The sequence below is a fragment of the Rhinatrema bivittatum genome, chromosome 6 (assembly GCF_901001135.1).
Source record: "Rhinatrema bivittatum chromosome 6, aRhiBiv1.1, whole genome shotgun sequence".
NCBI classification, from domain to species: domain Eukaryota; kingdom Metazoa; phylum Chordata; class Amphibia; order Gymnophiona; family Rhinatrematidae; genus Rhinatrema; species Rhinatrema bivittatum.
This window is the reverse complement of record NC_042620.1, coordinates 70,631,162-70,647,235: the sequence shown is the minus strand read 5'-3', so window position 1 is coordinate 70,647,235 and position 16,074 is coordinate 70,631,162. Positions and strand designations below refer to the sequence as shown.

Here is a 16,074-nt window from a genome sequence, read left to right as displayed (position 1 = left end):
GGCGCACAAAGGGGCCAGCCCCTTTGTTGCGCTCCTTCGGCGCGCGACGCCTGCGGGTGCTGAAATTTAAATCTCCCTCTCTGCTCCCGATTGGCTGTCTGGAGATGGTGGGAGGGACTCAGAGCCGTGTGGATGGGCGGCGCAGCAGCAGTTGGAGGCGCGATCGGTGGCTGGGCTCGCCGGGGTAGGGGAGACAAGAAGGCCTTACCCCGACGGGTCGGGGCGCCGATCGCGCAGGCCTTCACTCCCTTCTGGGCACAGAGCGGCAGCAGCAGCAACGGAGGTAGGCTCTAATATGAAGCGGCGGCGCCTGCGGGTACTCAAATTTAAATCTCCCTCTCTGCTCCCGATTGGCTGTCTGGAGATGGTGGGAGGGACTCAGACTAGGTTAGAGAGATCCTTGATGTACATTTATTCAACCGTCACTGGGAATACTTGTTAGCTTGGGAAGGCTGTGGTGAGGAGGAGAACACTTGGGAGCCCGCTCACAACATCCTAGACAAATCTCTTCTGCAACAGTTTCACTTGGATCATCCTAGTAAACCGGGTCCCTTGAAGAGGGGGCATAAGGGAGGGGGTACTGTTGCGGTCCTGGTCACTAGACTAGTGACTGGGTCCTTACCTGCTGCCTCCCGCTAAGGCCCGCGATGGGGCATGGCGCTTCCCAGGCCTGCCGGGCCTCCTCACGGTGGTGTCTCCGCGAAGGAGACGCCATCGAGGTCTGAGCCACAGTCCGCTCCTTCCCAAGGGGAAAAAAAAAAAAAAAAAAAAAAAAAAATCGGTTAACGGCCCAGCCTCAGGGAGCTCCAGCCTGACCCTTTGATGACGTCAGACACCGGCGACTACTTAAGCCGGCTTCTGCTCTGAGGAAATTGCCTAGCAACAAGGTTCCTCAGTCTCTGAGTGCCTAGTTGCTGTTTCTGCTGATCCTTATCCCGCTGATCCTGATCCCACTCTGCTTCCAGATTCTCTTCGGTTAGTTCTTTGGTTTCTGACGTTAGCTCTGCTCCTGATTCTCTGTGTCAGCCTCCCGCCTCTACCTCTGGCTTGTCTTCTCTTCACCTAAGTCCCAACAGTCTGGGTCCTTACGAGCTCCTCTCGGGGGGGGGGGGGGGGGGGGGGGGGGGCTTCCAGGGTGAAGACTCCACTTTCATCTCCGTCTTGGTTCCGCCTCCCGGCCTGTGCCATCTCCAAAGAATTCGCTCTTCTCATCAGCGCACTCCGCCAGGCCAGCCCAAGGGTCCACCTTTCTGTCCGCAACATGTTCCTTCAGTAAATGTGCGGTGTCTTATTCTTACTGCTGAGCTAGCCCTTGAACTGCAGGAACTACAATTCTACATTTATATAGCCTGAACTTTGTGCACATAATGCAAAATTACACCTATGACTATAGTGCCCCCAGAGTCAACCAGAAACCAGCACCACCACAGGAAATAAGCACTTTCAACCGTAGCTCTCGCTCAGCTGTGGGCACATCACAGCAGATATAATACAATATCAGACAGCTCAGCTTTGAACTCTTTTCTCCCTACAGAAAATACAGAATGATTCAACATTACTTACCACCTCCTGACAGCCCTCACCTGCTGATAAGCAGACATGGCTTCTACTTACTACTTCTGTTCCTTTGCCAGGGAGAGGGACAAAGGTAGGGGACAGCAGGCAAAGAGAGCAAGCAAGTGAACATAACTAAATCTTTTTTGCCCCCATCCACACATAGGGCTGCCAGGTTCCTGAGCATCCGGAACCATTCTCCAGAGGCACCACAGACCCTGGGTTAGCCATTACCCTCTGAAGGCTTCACGAATCCCATAGGATATTGCAATTACCTTCTAGAGACTCAACCAGAGTAGGTCCTGGGAGGATGCTCCTGCTAAAATAACAACCCACTATAGGTTGAGTTTCCAAGGGATGTTATTTAAGGGAAGCATGCCAGTCTGAACCAGAGCATTAACATACAAGGGGAGCATGCAGGACTGAACTTTCCTGCTTTATAACCATACAGAACCGAGCCTATCTGCTTTATAACCACACATTAACATTAAGAACATAAGAAATTGCCATGCTGGGTCAGACCAAGGGTCCATCAAGCCCAGCATCCTGTTTCCAACAGAAGCCAAAACCAGGCCACAAGAACCTGGCAATTACCCAAACATTCACACGGAGTCGCAGGACTGAACCATAGATTGGGCATTACTGCTTATGGGGAGTCTGTGGCTGCAACCTGCTTGCTCCCCAAGCCCTTTAAGAGGAGTCTACAGTACTCATCTCTCTGCTGACTCCACTACCATGTCCTATGTGCTCATAGTAGAGCTGCAGATTCTGTGTAAATTGCCTTAAGGGCCAATTAACCCCTATTTATTTATTTAAAAATCTTTAGTACACAAATCCTTATTTGTTCAATGTGGATAACAATTAAATACATATATATTAAAATAGGTAAGTGCTTTCACCATACCAGACCCAGCATTAGTGATGGGTGTGGTCAAGCAATTTCGCCTGAGGTCTTATCCTGCAGCTAGAGTTAATTAGGTTTGTTAACAACTGCTCTTCATAACCTTTAAGAATTTGTTACAGAATTCCTTAACATTTTAGCCCATTAGCCTACCACTCTGCAGAAGGGCACTGCACCTGAGCAATAACTGAGCCACACTGCAACACATAATATACCTTCAACAGGACTACCACCAATAAAGGAATTACCACTCAAGAGAACTGAGACTGCTAGCCTGGCTTACTCTGCTAGGTACTAATTAATCCATGCAGGTTGACACACCTCTACTGAGTAAAAGTTTAGCCTTGCAGTATTCTTGCAGGCCTTACACCTATGAGCTTTCCAAGCAGGCTAAGCATCACTTAAATGTAGCAGTTAAAGCTATAGAAACAAACAGGACAAACATAGTTATACCTATTGCCCTGTAGTAAGTGCTGTTGCTGCCCTCTCTCCAGCATACATGTATCTAAAAAGAAACAGTCTTAGCTGCTTCTTACCTGCTGGTATCTGACATGACTTCCACTTACTTCTGCTGCTCCTTTGCCTGTGAGAAAAGGGAGGCAGAGGTGGAAAAAGTGAGAGTGCCTTGCAAGCAATCTGAGAATCCAGGAACCACTCTCTGCAACTAAGCAACCACTGATGTGCTCTGGGGATTCTACAGCTCCCGCAGGGTACTAGGCCAGGCATCGTTCTCTGGAGGTGTCGGTGGCAACTGGGAGGGAACTCCAGAACTCATCCAGGGCAGGGCCTGAGAACTACCACCACTAGAATGACCCAGAAGCTCAACCAAGGCAGAACCTGGGAGACTGCTCCCACTGGTAGAAAAATTCAAGGCCCCAGGAGCAAAAAGGACCTCAACCAGACCAGGGTACACCCAGACTCTGGGAGCTACATCCTCTTCACCTATCCACTGTTGCTGGAGACAGAACTACTGGGTTTTTATCAGAGCCACACCTCCTTTTACACCAGAGTGACAAAAAGGTGTGTTCTCTGTCTCCATCAGCTGTGGAGGAGGGAAATCCCATTTGAAATGGTCTAGCAGGATGATAAAAGGATTCCAAGCACAAAATAAAACCAACAGGAAGTACATCAGCCAGAAGAAAGTGAATGCCCTCAAGTGGCAGAGTCAAAACACAGAACTGAATCTAATATAAAATATGTGGCAACACATGAAGACTGCAGTCCACAGAAGATTCCCAGCCAACTTGAAAGAGCTTGAGCATGCCAGGCAAGAAGAATGACCAAAAACTAAACCATCCTGCTATGCAAAGTTGCTAGACACTCATATTAAACAACTCATGTCTGTTAAATGTTAAGTCAAGGAGTGCAAATATAATCAAGACTCTGGCTTTTTTTTATTCTTAATTAGCTTTGGGAATATTACTATTATTGTTCTCACACAATGAAAGTGTACAGTATGTTGAATACATCACTGAAAATCTACTACTTTAATGCATTTTGATTTGTATTTTTTAAGACAGCAGAATGCGCAAAATGTGGGTATAAAGACTGTTACAAGGCAATGCATATTACGAATATATAAGCACCAGACAAACTTTTTCAAGAGCTAGGGAACATTTCCTTTTTTTCTTGAATTTCTGCTGTTAATTCTAGTTAGCTTGTTTTTCTTTTTTGTTCTATTTTGAAATGTAGTGGGGTTTTGTTTTGTTTTTTTTTTTTAAATACTTTTGGTTTCTTTTCCTTTATATGTAAATTTTCCTTTCCTGAATCTTAGGCACTCAGGTGACTTAGGATCCTGGAGTTTTTCCCAACCCTGAATAGTGCAAATGGAAAAGGAGAAATTCTCAAAATCTTTAAATTACCAAAATTGCTTCAAGAAAGAAATTGATCCTATCTGAATTGCAAACTGCGTTTACAAAAGAAAACTATTATATATTTTTCACACATACACACAAAGTAGAAACTGGCCCAATAGGGAAGGATTTCCTGCTCTACTATAGAGAACAGAAGATATGGCACAGGCACATCAAATATATCAGTCTTGCTGACTTTTCTTGTCATTTAGGACCAGATGTATAGGGGGAATTTTCCCATTTTGTGCATGGACATATATGTAAATTGGTCCCTATATTCTTTGCAAAATATACAGTGGCTTGCAAATGTATTTGACCCCCTAAAAAAAGTTAGGTTTGTGTAGATTACAAATGACACTTAAATATACTGTCTAGAAATCTGTGTATTGAAAACCTGTATGCTCAAAGTAAATTTTCAAAGTCACACTTTATTATTTCTCTGCATATTTTGTAAAATAAAATAAACTGAAAGATGGTGCTTTCATAAATATTCAACCTTTGTGCTGTGGAAGCTCTAAGTTTGCACAGATGAAAAATATCGCCTTAACGATTATCCTCTACCTGTGAATCATTTAAAAAATGTCAGTTTTTCTGGTTAAAAGACCACTAATTCCAGTACCATTGGTCAGATTGTGAATACGAAGGAAAGCTGTGAAAATGAAGACCAAAGAGCATTCTATGGAAAGGATAAAAGTTATAGAAATGCACAAGATAGGAAAAGGCTACAAAGTATCATCTAAGTGCTTGGATATCCCACAAGCCGATTCAGTAAAGTCCACGGGAGAGCGGATGAACGCCCGCTCAGGCCACTTGCCTGTGCGCACGATTCTCTTTAAATGAGGCCAGGCAGTAGAAACAGGCAAAAGGAGGCGCTAGGGACACTAACACGTCCCTAGTGCCTCCTTTTAGCCCGGAGCGGCGGCTGTCAGCGGGTTTGACAGCAGACGCTCAATTTTGCCAGCATCGGTTCTCGAGCCCGCTGATAGCCAAGGGCTCAGAAACCGGACGCCGGCAAAATTGAGCATCTGGTTTTCGACCCGACAGCCGCCGGCCCATTTTAAATTTTTTTTTTTTTTTATTTTACTTTTTTTTACCCTTCGGGACCTCCGACTTATCACCATGATATTAAGTCGGAGGGTGCACAGAAAAGCAGTTTTTACATGTTGCGGCGCTATTAGGTTCCGTGGGTTGGATGCGCGTTTTCCACCCCTTACTGAATAAGGGGTAAGGGAAAACGTGCGTCCAAGGGCAGGTTAACAGTGCGCTCCAACGTATCGGCCTGCCAATGGGCACAGTGGGATAAATTGTGAGGAAACAGAAGATGCATACCACCCAGACACTGTCTAGACAAGGCCATCCCTCAAAACTCAGCATTAGAGTAAGGAGGCAGTTTGAGAGGGAAGCCACAGAGAGGCCACCACTCACTTTGAAGGTGCTAAAGCAGGACTTCCCAATGTGACCCTATTTTACCACTTGAAAATTCACATGACCCCAGAGGATGACCAAACCAAAGGAGCGGGGGTGTGGTTCATCTGCAACAATCACCAACCCCTCATTCCAACTGATTCTCCACCCTTTCCAGTAGATGCTTTCTCAACCTCCATTCACCTCCAGAGGACATCCTCTCACAAATTCTGCCACTCCAGCTGATTCCCTCTTACATCTTCCAGCTCTTCCTCTGTCTCTCTCACCCTTCTCCAGCCCTTTTCACATCCTCCTAGCTGAACCTCTCGCCTCCAAGTCATGTGTATAACCCCCAATTGTTCATCTGTCATCCCCTCCCTCTCACCCCATTCCTTTGCCAGTCCCAACTCTTTGCTCTCATCCCCCACCCCATTGATACTCTCTCACCCACAGGTCCTCTCTTGCATCCCCCAGTATCTTCTGTCATTCCTCCCCTCACCTTCCACAGCCAATCCTTCTCCCACTGATCCAACCCTTAAACCTTTCTTGCATATGATCCCTCCTTTCCAAAAGCTCCTTCTCCAATCATCCCTTTAGCCAGGGTCAGCAGCAACATTTTCCTTTGGGCCCTGGGCCAAAAGTGAATGAGAAGTAGGGCAACATTTTTCTCTTGGGTAGTTTCGGTGATGAGTGGGTGAGAAGCAGTGACAGTCTTCACTGACCTTTGCACACTCAGCCCCCCTTCCTCTCATGGCTGGTCCAAAGCCTGATCTGCAAGTGGCAGCAGAATTAGTAATGAAAGTCAGTACAGATTATAGAGCCAGTGCAAGGTCACAGGCCCTGCAGCAGTGCATGCTGGCTTACAGGCCCCATGCTGACTTCCACTAGTAGTACTGCTGGCCTCTGAAGAACACTGCCTTTTGAGGCACTTGTGACCCCTGCTGGGGTCCAGACCCACAGTTTGGGAAGCCCTGAGCTAGAGTTCTTTGGCTGAGACTGGAGTGGAGGTGCACCAATTAACCATAACAAGAGTTCTGCATACAACTGACCTGCATGGCTAGAAAGAAGCCATTACTGAAGAAACCACACATCAAAGCATGTCTGGAGTTTATCAAAACACATCAGAGTGACCCAGCTAAAATGTAGGATAAGGTTTTGTGGTCAAATGAGAGAAAAATAACTTTTTGGCCAAAATTCAAAACGCTATGTGTGGCACAAACCTAACATTGTCTATTCCTCAGCCAAACACAACCCCAGCAGTAAAATATATGGGTGGGCAGCATCATGTTGGGGGGATGCTTTTTCTCAGCAAGGACTGGGCATCTTGTTAAAATTGATGGATGGGTAGATGGTGCAGCATACGGGAGAGACTGCAAGACAACCTGCTTCAGTCTGCTAAAAAAATTAAAACTTGGGAGAAATTTCATCTTTCAGCAGGACAATGATCCCAAGCACAAGGTCAAAGAATAGAGAAAAAAAGTAAATGTTCTACAATAGCCAAGTCAAAGTCCAGATCTCAATTCAATCGAGAATCTGTGGCACTATTTGAAAATAGCAGTCCATAAGTGTCATCCAACTAAACTGAACAACTTGGAGCAAATCTGCCAGCAAGAATGGGCAAAAATCACTCCCAGTATGCAAAGCTGGTAGAAATTTTTATTGCAGCAAAAGGTGGTTCTACCATGTACTGAAAGGGGTTGAATATTTATGTAAGCAGCATTTTTCAATTTTTCATTTTATAAAAAATACACAGAAATAATGAATTGTGACTTTAAAAGTTTAAGTGCATACTGGTTTACAATAATCTGTGTAAATGTCATTTATAATCCACACAAACATGCTTTTTAGGGGTCAAATACTTTTGCAAGCCACCATAAATCATGCCTGTTAAGGAAAATAAAAAAAGTCACAACCAAATAACCTCCTTACCTCCCCCACACACAATGAAATAATACACCACTCTGTTTTAACTTAGTATATACTGGAGTGAAAACCTCAAAACAATCTTTCCAAAAAAAAGCGTAAACCAATATTCTGCCTAATAGCAGAAATGCAATGTTCCACCTCCACCTAATAGGCAGTAGTTATGTGGACTACTAACAATATCAGGACAGCATTACAGCTCAAACCTGTTTTACTAAACAAGGTGTGTAATAAAATCATACTTGTGCATTGTTGATTTTTATTCTCTACTGAAAATAAACCTTCCTATTCAACATATGAAAAGCCAATGAAAAAGATGTTCTCCACTGCAAAACATTTACATATACTTTTGATAAAGAAATGAAAGGACAGGCTTCATGGACAACAATAGAAAATGTGGGTTTCTAGATTTAATTCCTGCACCTGGCTGTTTTGCCTTAGGCCATCAAATCTAGGAACACAGGCTGGCTCAAAATTATATCTGTGTCAAAGTCAAGAAGTAATCTGGTCCATTCCTCTTAGCTTCTACACAGGCAGAAGGAATTTTCTTAAAGAGGTAAAATCCAAGGCAGCTAAGAATAAAAACTCGGTGTTTTTGGCCCTAGAAAGACTGGGGAGACTGAAAAGCGACACCAAAAGTGGCTTGAATAGCCTAGGACTCCATAAAGGGGCAAAAGGCTACTAGCATTGGCAGGATTTCACCCAGTCACTGTAGGAGGAGCAAAGAAGCAGAAAAAGTGGGACCAACACCCCTAGGTACCAAAAGAACATGTTCCAACTTGAAATTGAAGTCCAAAGCAGCAGGAAAATGCTATAGAACAAATTAAAATTTACTGTCAATGCAATTTTGTAATATCAGCATAGTCAATTTCTTCAAAAAAACTGGAGAACTTAACTCATTTATAGAATGCTTCTCCAGTCTTGGGAAAAGGTTGTTCAGGGCAGGGTACATTAAAAACTTGTCATAGTGTACATAATATTTTTATCAAAAACTAAAAGGTGTCTTTATTTTTGCAGTTCTCACTGAAGAATGACAACAGCAATTTCTCCAAGTTTTTTCCTTCTCTGCATACATGGAAAAAACTCTGGTAAACTGAATCCATGGAATTAAATACCACCATATGGTAATTTTATTAATATATGCAATATTTCACATTTAAATGAAAACTAGTTATAAAATATACTGAGCAGAAAATGCTCATCTAAGTTAAAACAAGGTTTGAAAAATGTACAGAAATATGAAGTGATAAAGCTATCCTCTGGCAATTTCACTTAATGTAAAGCAAGCTTAGAACATAACCTGGGCCCCAAAATCATATATAGATATATATATATATATCAATCACCAAAGGTACTGTAATATATTTCTTCAATGTGTTCCATCTTTTAAGAGAGAAATTTAAAAAACTGTGGCCAAAAATAAGCAGATCATAACTAAATTTAAAAAAAAAAAAGTTTTAGTTTTGCACACTACTTTTCAAGTCATAAGAGCATAAGAAGTTGCCATACTCTGTCAAACTGAGGGTCCACCAAGCCCAGCATCCTGTTTCCAACAGTAGCCAATCTAGGATACAAGTATCTGGCAAGTACCCAAACATTAAATAGATTTCATACTACAAATGCCAGTAATAAGCAGTAGAATGATTTGCCCAATGTCACAAGACACATCAGAAGGATTTAAACCTTGGTTTTTCTGGTTTGTAGTTCATTGCTCTAACTGCTAGGCTACTTCTGCTGACAATCTAATGTGAATATTGGCTATCCAAAAAAAAACAAAAAAAAACAACATATTCCATTGGAATAAAACACTCAATATTTATAAAATATGGCTGGGGGTAATTTTATTATTTAACAAAAAATACACAAACTTTCTACTTTATTTCTATGCAATAAATCAACATCAATTACCCCTAACTTGCCCTACTCAAGTGTAAAGGGCCCTCTGTTCATGACAGTGAATAGCAGTGCTGTAACCTCTAGTCATATACTGTACCAAGAAAAAGGCTTGCACATGATTATTACTATTAGTGTCACAATTTTTTTTTAAAAGCTATTGTGCAAGCATTGTACGTCACTGAGTCATTTTACACAAAATTACTGATATTACAAATTATTGTAAACAGTCGTCAAAAGTATGTTATGTATGATTTCTAACATCTAGACGGAGAACAGTAATACCCTAATCACATAGTTTAACTGGCAGTATTATTTTTGCAAGCCTGAAATATTTAGATAATTAAAAGAATATCCCACATCATAGAAATCTGTTTTATTACAATTTTACATTAGAACATTTCAATAAGGCTAAACATTAAAATATTGTAACTGTACACAACTATGTCTGCTCACCAGTAACCCCTCTAATGAAATTAGCTTTTCAACTAACTTTACTAATAAATCAAAATACACAAAAGCATTCAAACTGAACATAAACATTCATAGAAAGATTTTTCTTTTTACATGGGCCACAGATTATTTTTAAGTGTTAAAAATTGAAGCCTTTGACAAGTTATATGCTTCAATGTAAAAACAGACATCTGCTTGTTTTGGTTAATCTCTGGCAACCATCACCATTTCACAGCACATTCTTCCCACACAGAACTAATCAATACCACTACAGACACAAGACTAGACTTTCTCCATTTATTAAACCACAAGGAAATAACCCATTCAGCAAAATCCTATAGAAAATAGAGCTTGATAAATACAATTAAACCATCTGTCTGGGGTAAATAAAACCATCTATTGGCCAGTTGAATCAAATACCATAATCAAAAAAATACATCTGGCTCAAAATACAGGAAACAGGCAGTGATCACCACAGTGCTCTTATATAAAGCATGGCCCTTAAAACAATCAAGTGACTATTAGTCCGTCAGCCTCTAGTTATCATATTGTTTCACACCAAAAAAAAAAAAAAAGTTACATAACACCATTATTATAAACTAATTTAATAATTTTTCAATGGATGCTTCTTTAAAAACGTTCTACAAGTAGTAGTAATTAATTTTAAGAAGTTATGTAAAAACTATATATATATTGTTTTTTACTAGTGACACTTGTTTAGCAGAGATATTAGGTTTTCAATTTCCAGTAAGAGCATTTTAAAACTCTGCACTATTCCCACGGGACCAAGAGCGATCCTCCTGTACATATTGGCCACTACTCACAAAACAACTATACTTAACATATACTGCTAGACACTCAAGTTTACAATTATATTTCTCAAAATATAAACAGCTGTAATTAGATAAATGATCTCATCTACATTAATCATCGCGCCTATCAAGCAATTTCTAACATTCATAATTAATCCAGCCCGCCCCCCCATTAAAAAAAACTAACGTTTTAAAAAGCGATTCAGAACGGCAGCATTCAGCATGGCTTATACTAAGCGAAATTCTAAGCATGGTCTACATTATATAAATATGACTCGCTGCAATACTTGTGCAGATATTTCGGAGCACCACATTGAAACAGACTATTCTGTTACTTTAGAAAAAAAAATCTCTAGCTTGATAAAATAGAAAACAGCTTGATCCAAAGCAACACTGAACAATGATGAACTTACTCATAATAAAGCAGACGTCAACTCAAACCGAAAAAAAAAAAAAAATAACATTGAGGTTTGCATGTCTTAATCACACTCACAGATGACAAGCTTTAAGATTGACATGTTTAAGAGAAACTTACCCGAAGAACAAGATATTAAAAACACCGCGAACGCCAACTTCGTAGCAGCTCCCATTTTCCTACAGTATGAAGGACCTAATGAATATGCTGTTCTGAATATCCAGATTTCGGGTCCCTTAAAATGGCAAAAATCCTTTAAAATTCAATTGTTGGAAAATAATCAAAAGAAAAACATTTCACGAGGGCATCTGCTCACAAACTAGCGAATCAGAAAAAAATATATAGTCTTCCTCCAGATTCTTCAAAATTCGCAGTTTTAAAGTGGAAATCTGAGAACATATTTCAAAACATATCACTTGGCTTCGGCACAAATGTACATCCACGGTGGCCCTCCACAAACATAAAAATGAAAGAAAATATTAAAACATGAATTTAAAATCCGCCAATAAATCCGAAGGAGCCTTTGAGAAATGCCCACGCCGTTTTCTCATGCATTCTTGTGTTTCCACTTCAAATCCGTAGAGTATCCCTCATTCCCAGACTCCTGCGAGCTCCAAAGCACTTGTCTGAAATTAGCAAAGACACGAATATTTTCGTCCCAACTCCAGTCCAAATCCGTGTTTGGTAAAAAAAACCGAGCCAGAGTTTTCAACTCTACCCACATAGAAGAAGGTTTAGTAGGTCATCTAGCTACGTACGATTCGTTTACAAAATAGCAGGAAAGTTTTTTTCTCACAATAATCAGATGTTTAAAGTTATCGAGTTATTTTTTTCAATTTTTATAAAAGCAGCCGCCACACAGTGCCACAGTTTCACTCGTTTCCTTTTCTTTAATATATATATATATAAATCTACTTTTCAGTCCATACATCCAGATTCTCCCCTTGTTGGAAAAAAAAAAATACCACAGCGTTCATTCAACTCATTCCAAGGTGGGGGTGGGGGAGGGAGACTGTCTGATCTTCACATGTGGGATGACCGGGAGACGAGGTCGGGCTCCGGAATTGGGAACACTGTGGCTCGGTAAATGTGTTCTTTTCCTGCCGAACACACCTTTCCCCAAGTCCCTCACGGACACACGCGCCGACGGAGGGCACCAGGCAAAACCGAACCAAACACAGTCATGCCTTCTCCGGCTCTTACTTCCCGAGGATGAACTTTAAAAACAGATCTAAAACCACAATAGATCTGAAGTATAATGTTTTTTCCTTCAAAACCGTGCCCGTACAAGCTACACTGATTCCCCCCTCCCACCCCCGGCTCACTCCTCGCTCCCAAGCTGTGTCCGGCGGTCTCCACCGAAACAACTTTCCGTTCGCGGCACAGGAAAAACAAAGGCGCCCAGGCTCTCCCTTCCGTCAGAAACGGAGCAGGCCCTCGGATGGCCGCAAATATCGCAATTCGGGGTAAGCGTCCGCGTTCTCTCTGTTAATTTCATATCTACCCATTCAGCGAAACGAACCCTCGACCCAAGATGGCGGCTCAGTCAATTGTTTTTGTTTTCTCTCCTCCTCCTCCTTCCCCTGTCGCGCGACTACGAGAGAACCCAAGGCTAGATCGGCAAGCAGGCGACGTAGCTCTGATTGGCAAACGCCGGGCCTAAAGGGATGATCAGAAAATGCCAGAAGGCGGCTGTCTAAAAACGTCATTAAACCGCAGCTGCCAATCGGAACTGGCGGCGCCGGGAGGAGGCGGGGCTTAGCGCCGTGGGACGTTGAATGGGTGGGGGTTTACGGCTTTCCAAAGAGAGACGTTTGCGGGTGACATGTTGTGTGCGGCAGGAGTGAGATTGTGTGTAGAGGTTTCTTCCTGCATTGGCAGTGGGACTGTAAATAAGAATGTAATTCCTTCGTCGTGGTTTGGACCCTGAATGGGAATTTAAAGGGGCCCTTGTGGTGTTGAAAAGCGTCCATGATCCATGTTTCGGACGAGCTGCCTGTCTGCTGGCTGAATTTGACAGTCTATTCGTTCAGTCAGGAGACGGCACGTCCCAAGCGAGTAAAGAGTACAGACAGACTGAAGCAGAAACTGGCGGCGTCTCCGGGACGCTTGGAAGACTGCAAGGCAATTTTGTTAAAGTAGGGAAATTAAGTATTTAAATGGGCATCGTCCCTCATATATTACTATAGTAATAGGTAGTTATTTTTCATTTTTTTTTCTGTATGTACTACAGAGTGCGCTATTTAGAGCTAACGGAGAAACCAAAAAAATAATTTCCCTTTTAAAATATATTTTATAACGTGCGTGGAAAGGAGGTGGCTCACTCATAGTTATTTTGGTAAAGAAATTGAGAGGGAGAAGCCTAGCATTTGAAATTATTATTAATAGCAATTCTTAATGGTGGTCTGCAACACTAACATGTTGTGAGGTTTCATTGTACTTTTGTTAAATCCCGTTTTTCACCGAAAGTTGGCACACATTCTCTTTTACATTCCCTGATCATATGCCCGATTTCTGAACAGTTTAGAGATTTCAAAAGGTAAGCGAAAGAAAAATAATCATCCTACATAAAATTATTTTTCTGACTTTTTGCATATATAGCTGAAAGATCACTGTAAGGTTTAAAACCAAATTACATACTCTGTTCTCTAGGTTTAACCAGTTTGCATGTTTCTGTTTTGAAAGTCTAGGTTTTCAGGTTTTTCAAGAAACTTGTGGGTAGATTTTTAAACATGCGCACGCTTCCTGGCATGCACAGATGGACACTCGGATTTTATAACATGCGCACGCCGGCGTACACATGTTATAAAATCTGGGGGCCCTGCGTGCAGGAGGGCCTAAAGTACGTCTGGCAACAAGATCAGGCATCTCCCAGTCCCCTCTCCTCCCCATCCCCTAAATCTAACCTATCTTACCTATTTTTTATTTTTTAAGTTGCTGCTCCTCTGGAGCAGAAGCAACTTGTGCACACCACCCTGCCCCTCCCCACCCCCCAGAGTGCCCCCTTTTCAGGCCCCGGCACTTAATCGCGTACTGGGGTTTACGAGTAGAGATGTGAATAGGAATCAGTTCCGCTTTCGATTCACATCGTGAATTTTTTTTCGTGCGGCCCGATCGGGTTTTTTTTTATCGGCTGTGCCCAAGCCGATAAACAAAAAACCCACCCCGACCCTTCAAAACAGCTCCCTTAGCTTCTCCCACCCTCCCGATTCCCCCCCCCCCCCCCCCCAAAAAAAAACGTTTAAAATTACCTGGTGGTCCCGGGAGCGATCTCCCACTCTCGGGCCGTCAGCTGCCACTAATAAAAATGGCGCCGATGACCCTTTGCCCTTACCATGTGACAGGGTATCCGTGCCATTGGCCGGCCCCTGTCACATGGTAGGAGCACTGGATGGCCGGCGCCATTTTCAAAGTCGTCAGAAATCGGGGGATCCCTGAAACCGATAGGCAAACCCCACAAAATTGTTCGTGGGGTTCTCTTATCGTTTTGGGGGAGGGTGGGAAAAACGGCACACAAAAACAATCCCTAAACCCACCCTGACCCTTCAAAACAGCTCCCTTAGCTTCTCCCACCCTCCCCCCCCCCCCAAATTAAAGATGGCGCTGGCCATCCAGTGCTCCTACCATGTGACAGGGGCCGGCCAATGGCACGGATACCTTGTCACATGGTAAGGGCAAAGGGCCATTGGCGCCATTTTTGTTAGTGGCAGCCGACAGCCCAAGAGCGGGAGATCGCTCCCAGGACCACCAGGTAATTTAAAATGTTTTGGGGGGGGGTCGGGAGGGTGGGAGAAGCTACGGGAGCTATTTTGAAGGGTCGGGTGGGTTTAGGGATTGTTTTTATGTGCCGTTTTTCCCGCCCTCCCTCAAAACGATAAGAGAACCCCACGAACAATTTTGTGGGGTTTTCCTATCGGTTTCGGGGAGCCCCCGATTTCTGACGACTTTGAAAATATCGTACGATATTTTCAATCATCAGAAATACGATTCACATCTCTATTTACGAGCGTGGCTGGGCCATTTGAAAATTAGCCTGGCGCGCTTAAGGCCCAGCATAAACCCTGGGATTTATGCACGCTGGGGTTTAAAACTTTATCCATTAGGATTAAAAATTGCTGCCTTCCCATGTTCAATAAAATGAAACAAGTAAAAGCTATATAAATCTCTCTGCAACTATCATTGTCATGTATGGTATTTTGCCACACAATAGCATTCTATAGATAGTAATATTGTAGAAATGTGAAAGAGGGATGCAGCTGGAAAACAGAGCTATACTCCAACAAACTGCCCAGAACAGAATCATTTGCAAGATCTTCATTCACTTCATGATATGGATGAAGCAATTGGCAATTTGAATGCTTGATGATAGAAACATAGAAATGACGGCAGAAGAAGACCAAACGGTCCATCCAATCTGCCCAGTAAGCCTTCAAACTTATTTTTTTCATACTTATCTGTTACTCTTGTCCCTTTTAAGTAACTTTTTGGTTCTATTTCCCTTCCATCCCTGCCATTGATGTAGATAGCAGTGCTGGAGCTGCATCTAAGTGAAGTATCTAGCTAAATTGGTTTGGGGTAGTAATCGCCATAATAAGCAAGCTACTCCCCCGCTTGTTTACCCAGCTTGTGCAATTCAGTCCTTGTTGGTTGTTTGAGTATAAATCCTCTTTTCTTCATTCCCCCTGCCGTTGAAGCAGTGAGCTGTGCTGGATATGTATTCCAAGTGAAGTATCAGGCTTGATTCGGGGTAGTAACCATTGTAACAAGCAAGCTACACCCATGCTTATTTGTTTTACCCAGACTATGTAATTCAGTCCTTGTTGGTAGTTGTCTGAATATAAATCATCTTTTCTTCATTCCCCCTGC

General features: G+C 42.6%; 1 protein-coding gene across 3 annotated transcripts in view; it reads right to left on the bottom strand.

The window, feature by feature from the left end:
* The window catches only part of ACVR2A (activin A receptor type 2A), a 404,271-nt gene extending 391,421 nt beyond the window's left edge, over positions 1–12,850 (bottom strand). The window contains exons 1-2 of one of the 3 annotated variants that reach the window (XM_029605422.1): positions 12,713–12,841; positions 11,329–11,834 (exon numbers count right to left, since the gene is read on the bottom strand). In XM_029605422.1, the coding sequence (XP_029461282.1) occupies positions 11,329–11,383 (55 nt within the window). In that variant the 5' untranslated portion in view covers positions 11,384–11,834; positions 12,713–12,841. Of the gene's footprint in view, positions 1–11,328 lie in introns of all 3 variants that reach the window. The other 2 variants (XM_029605421.1, XM_029605423.1) reach the window with 2 other exon arrangements.
* Between the last annotated feature and the right edge of the window lie 3,224 nt (positions 12,851–16,074).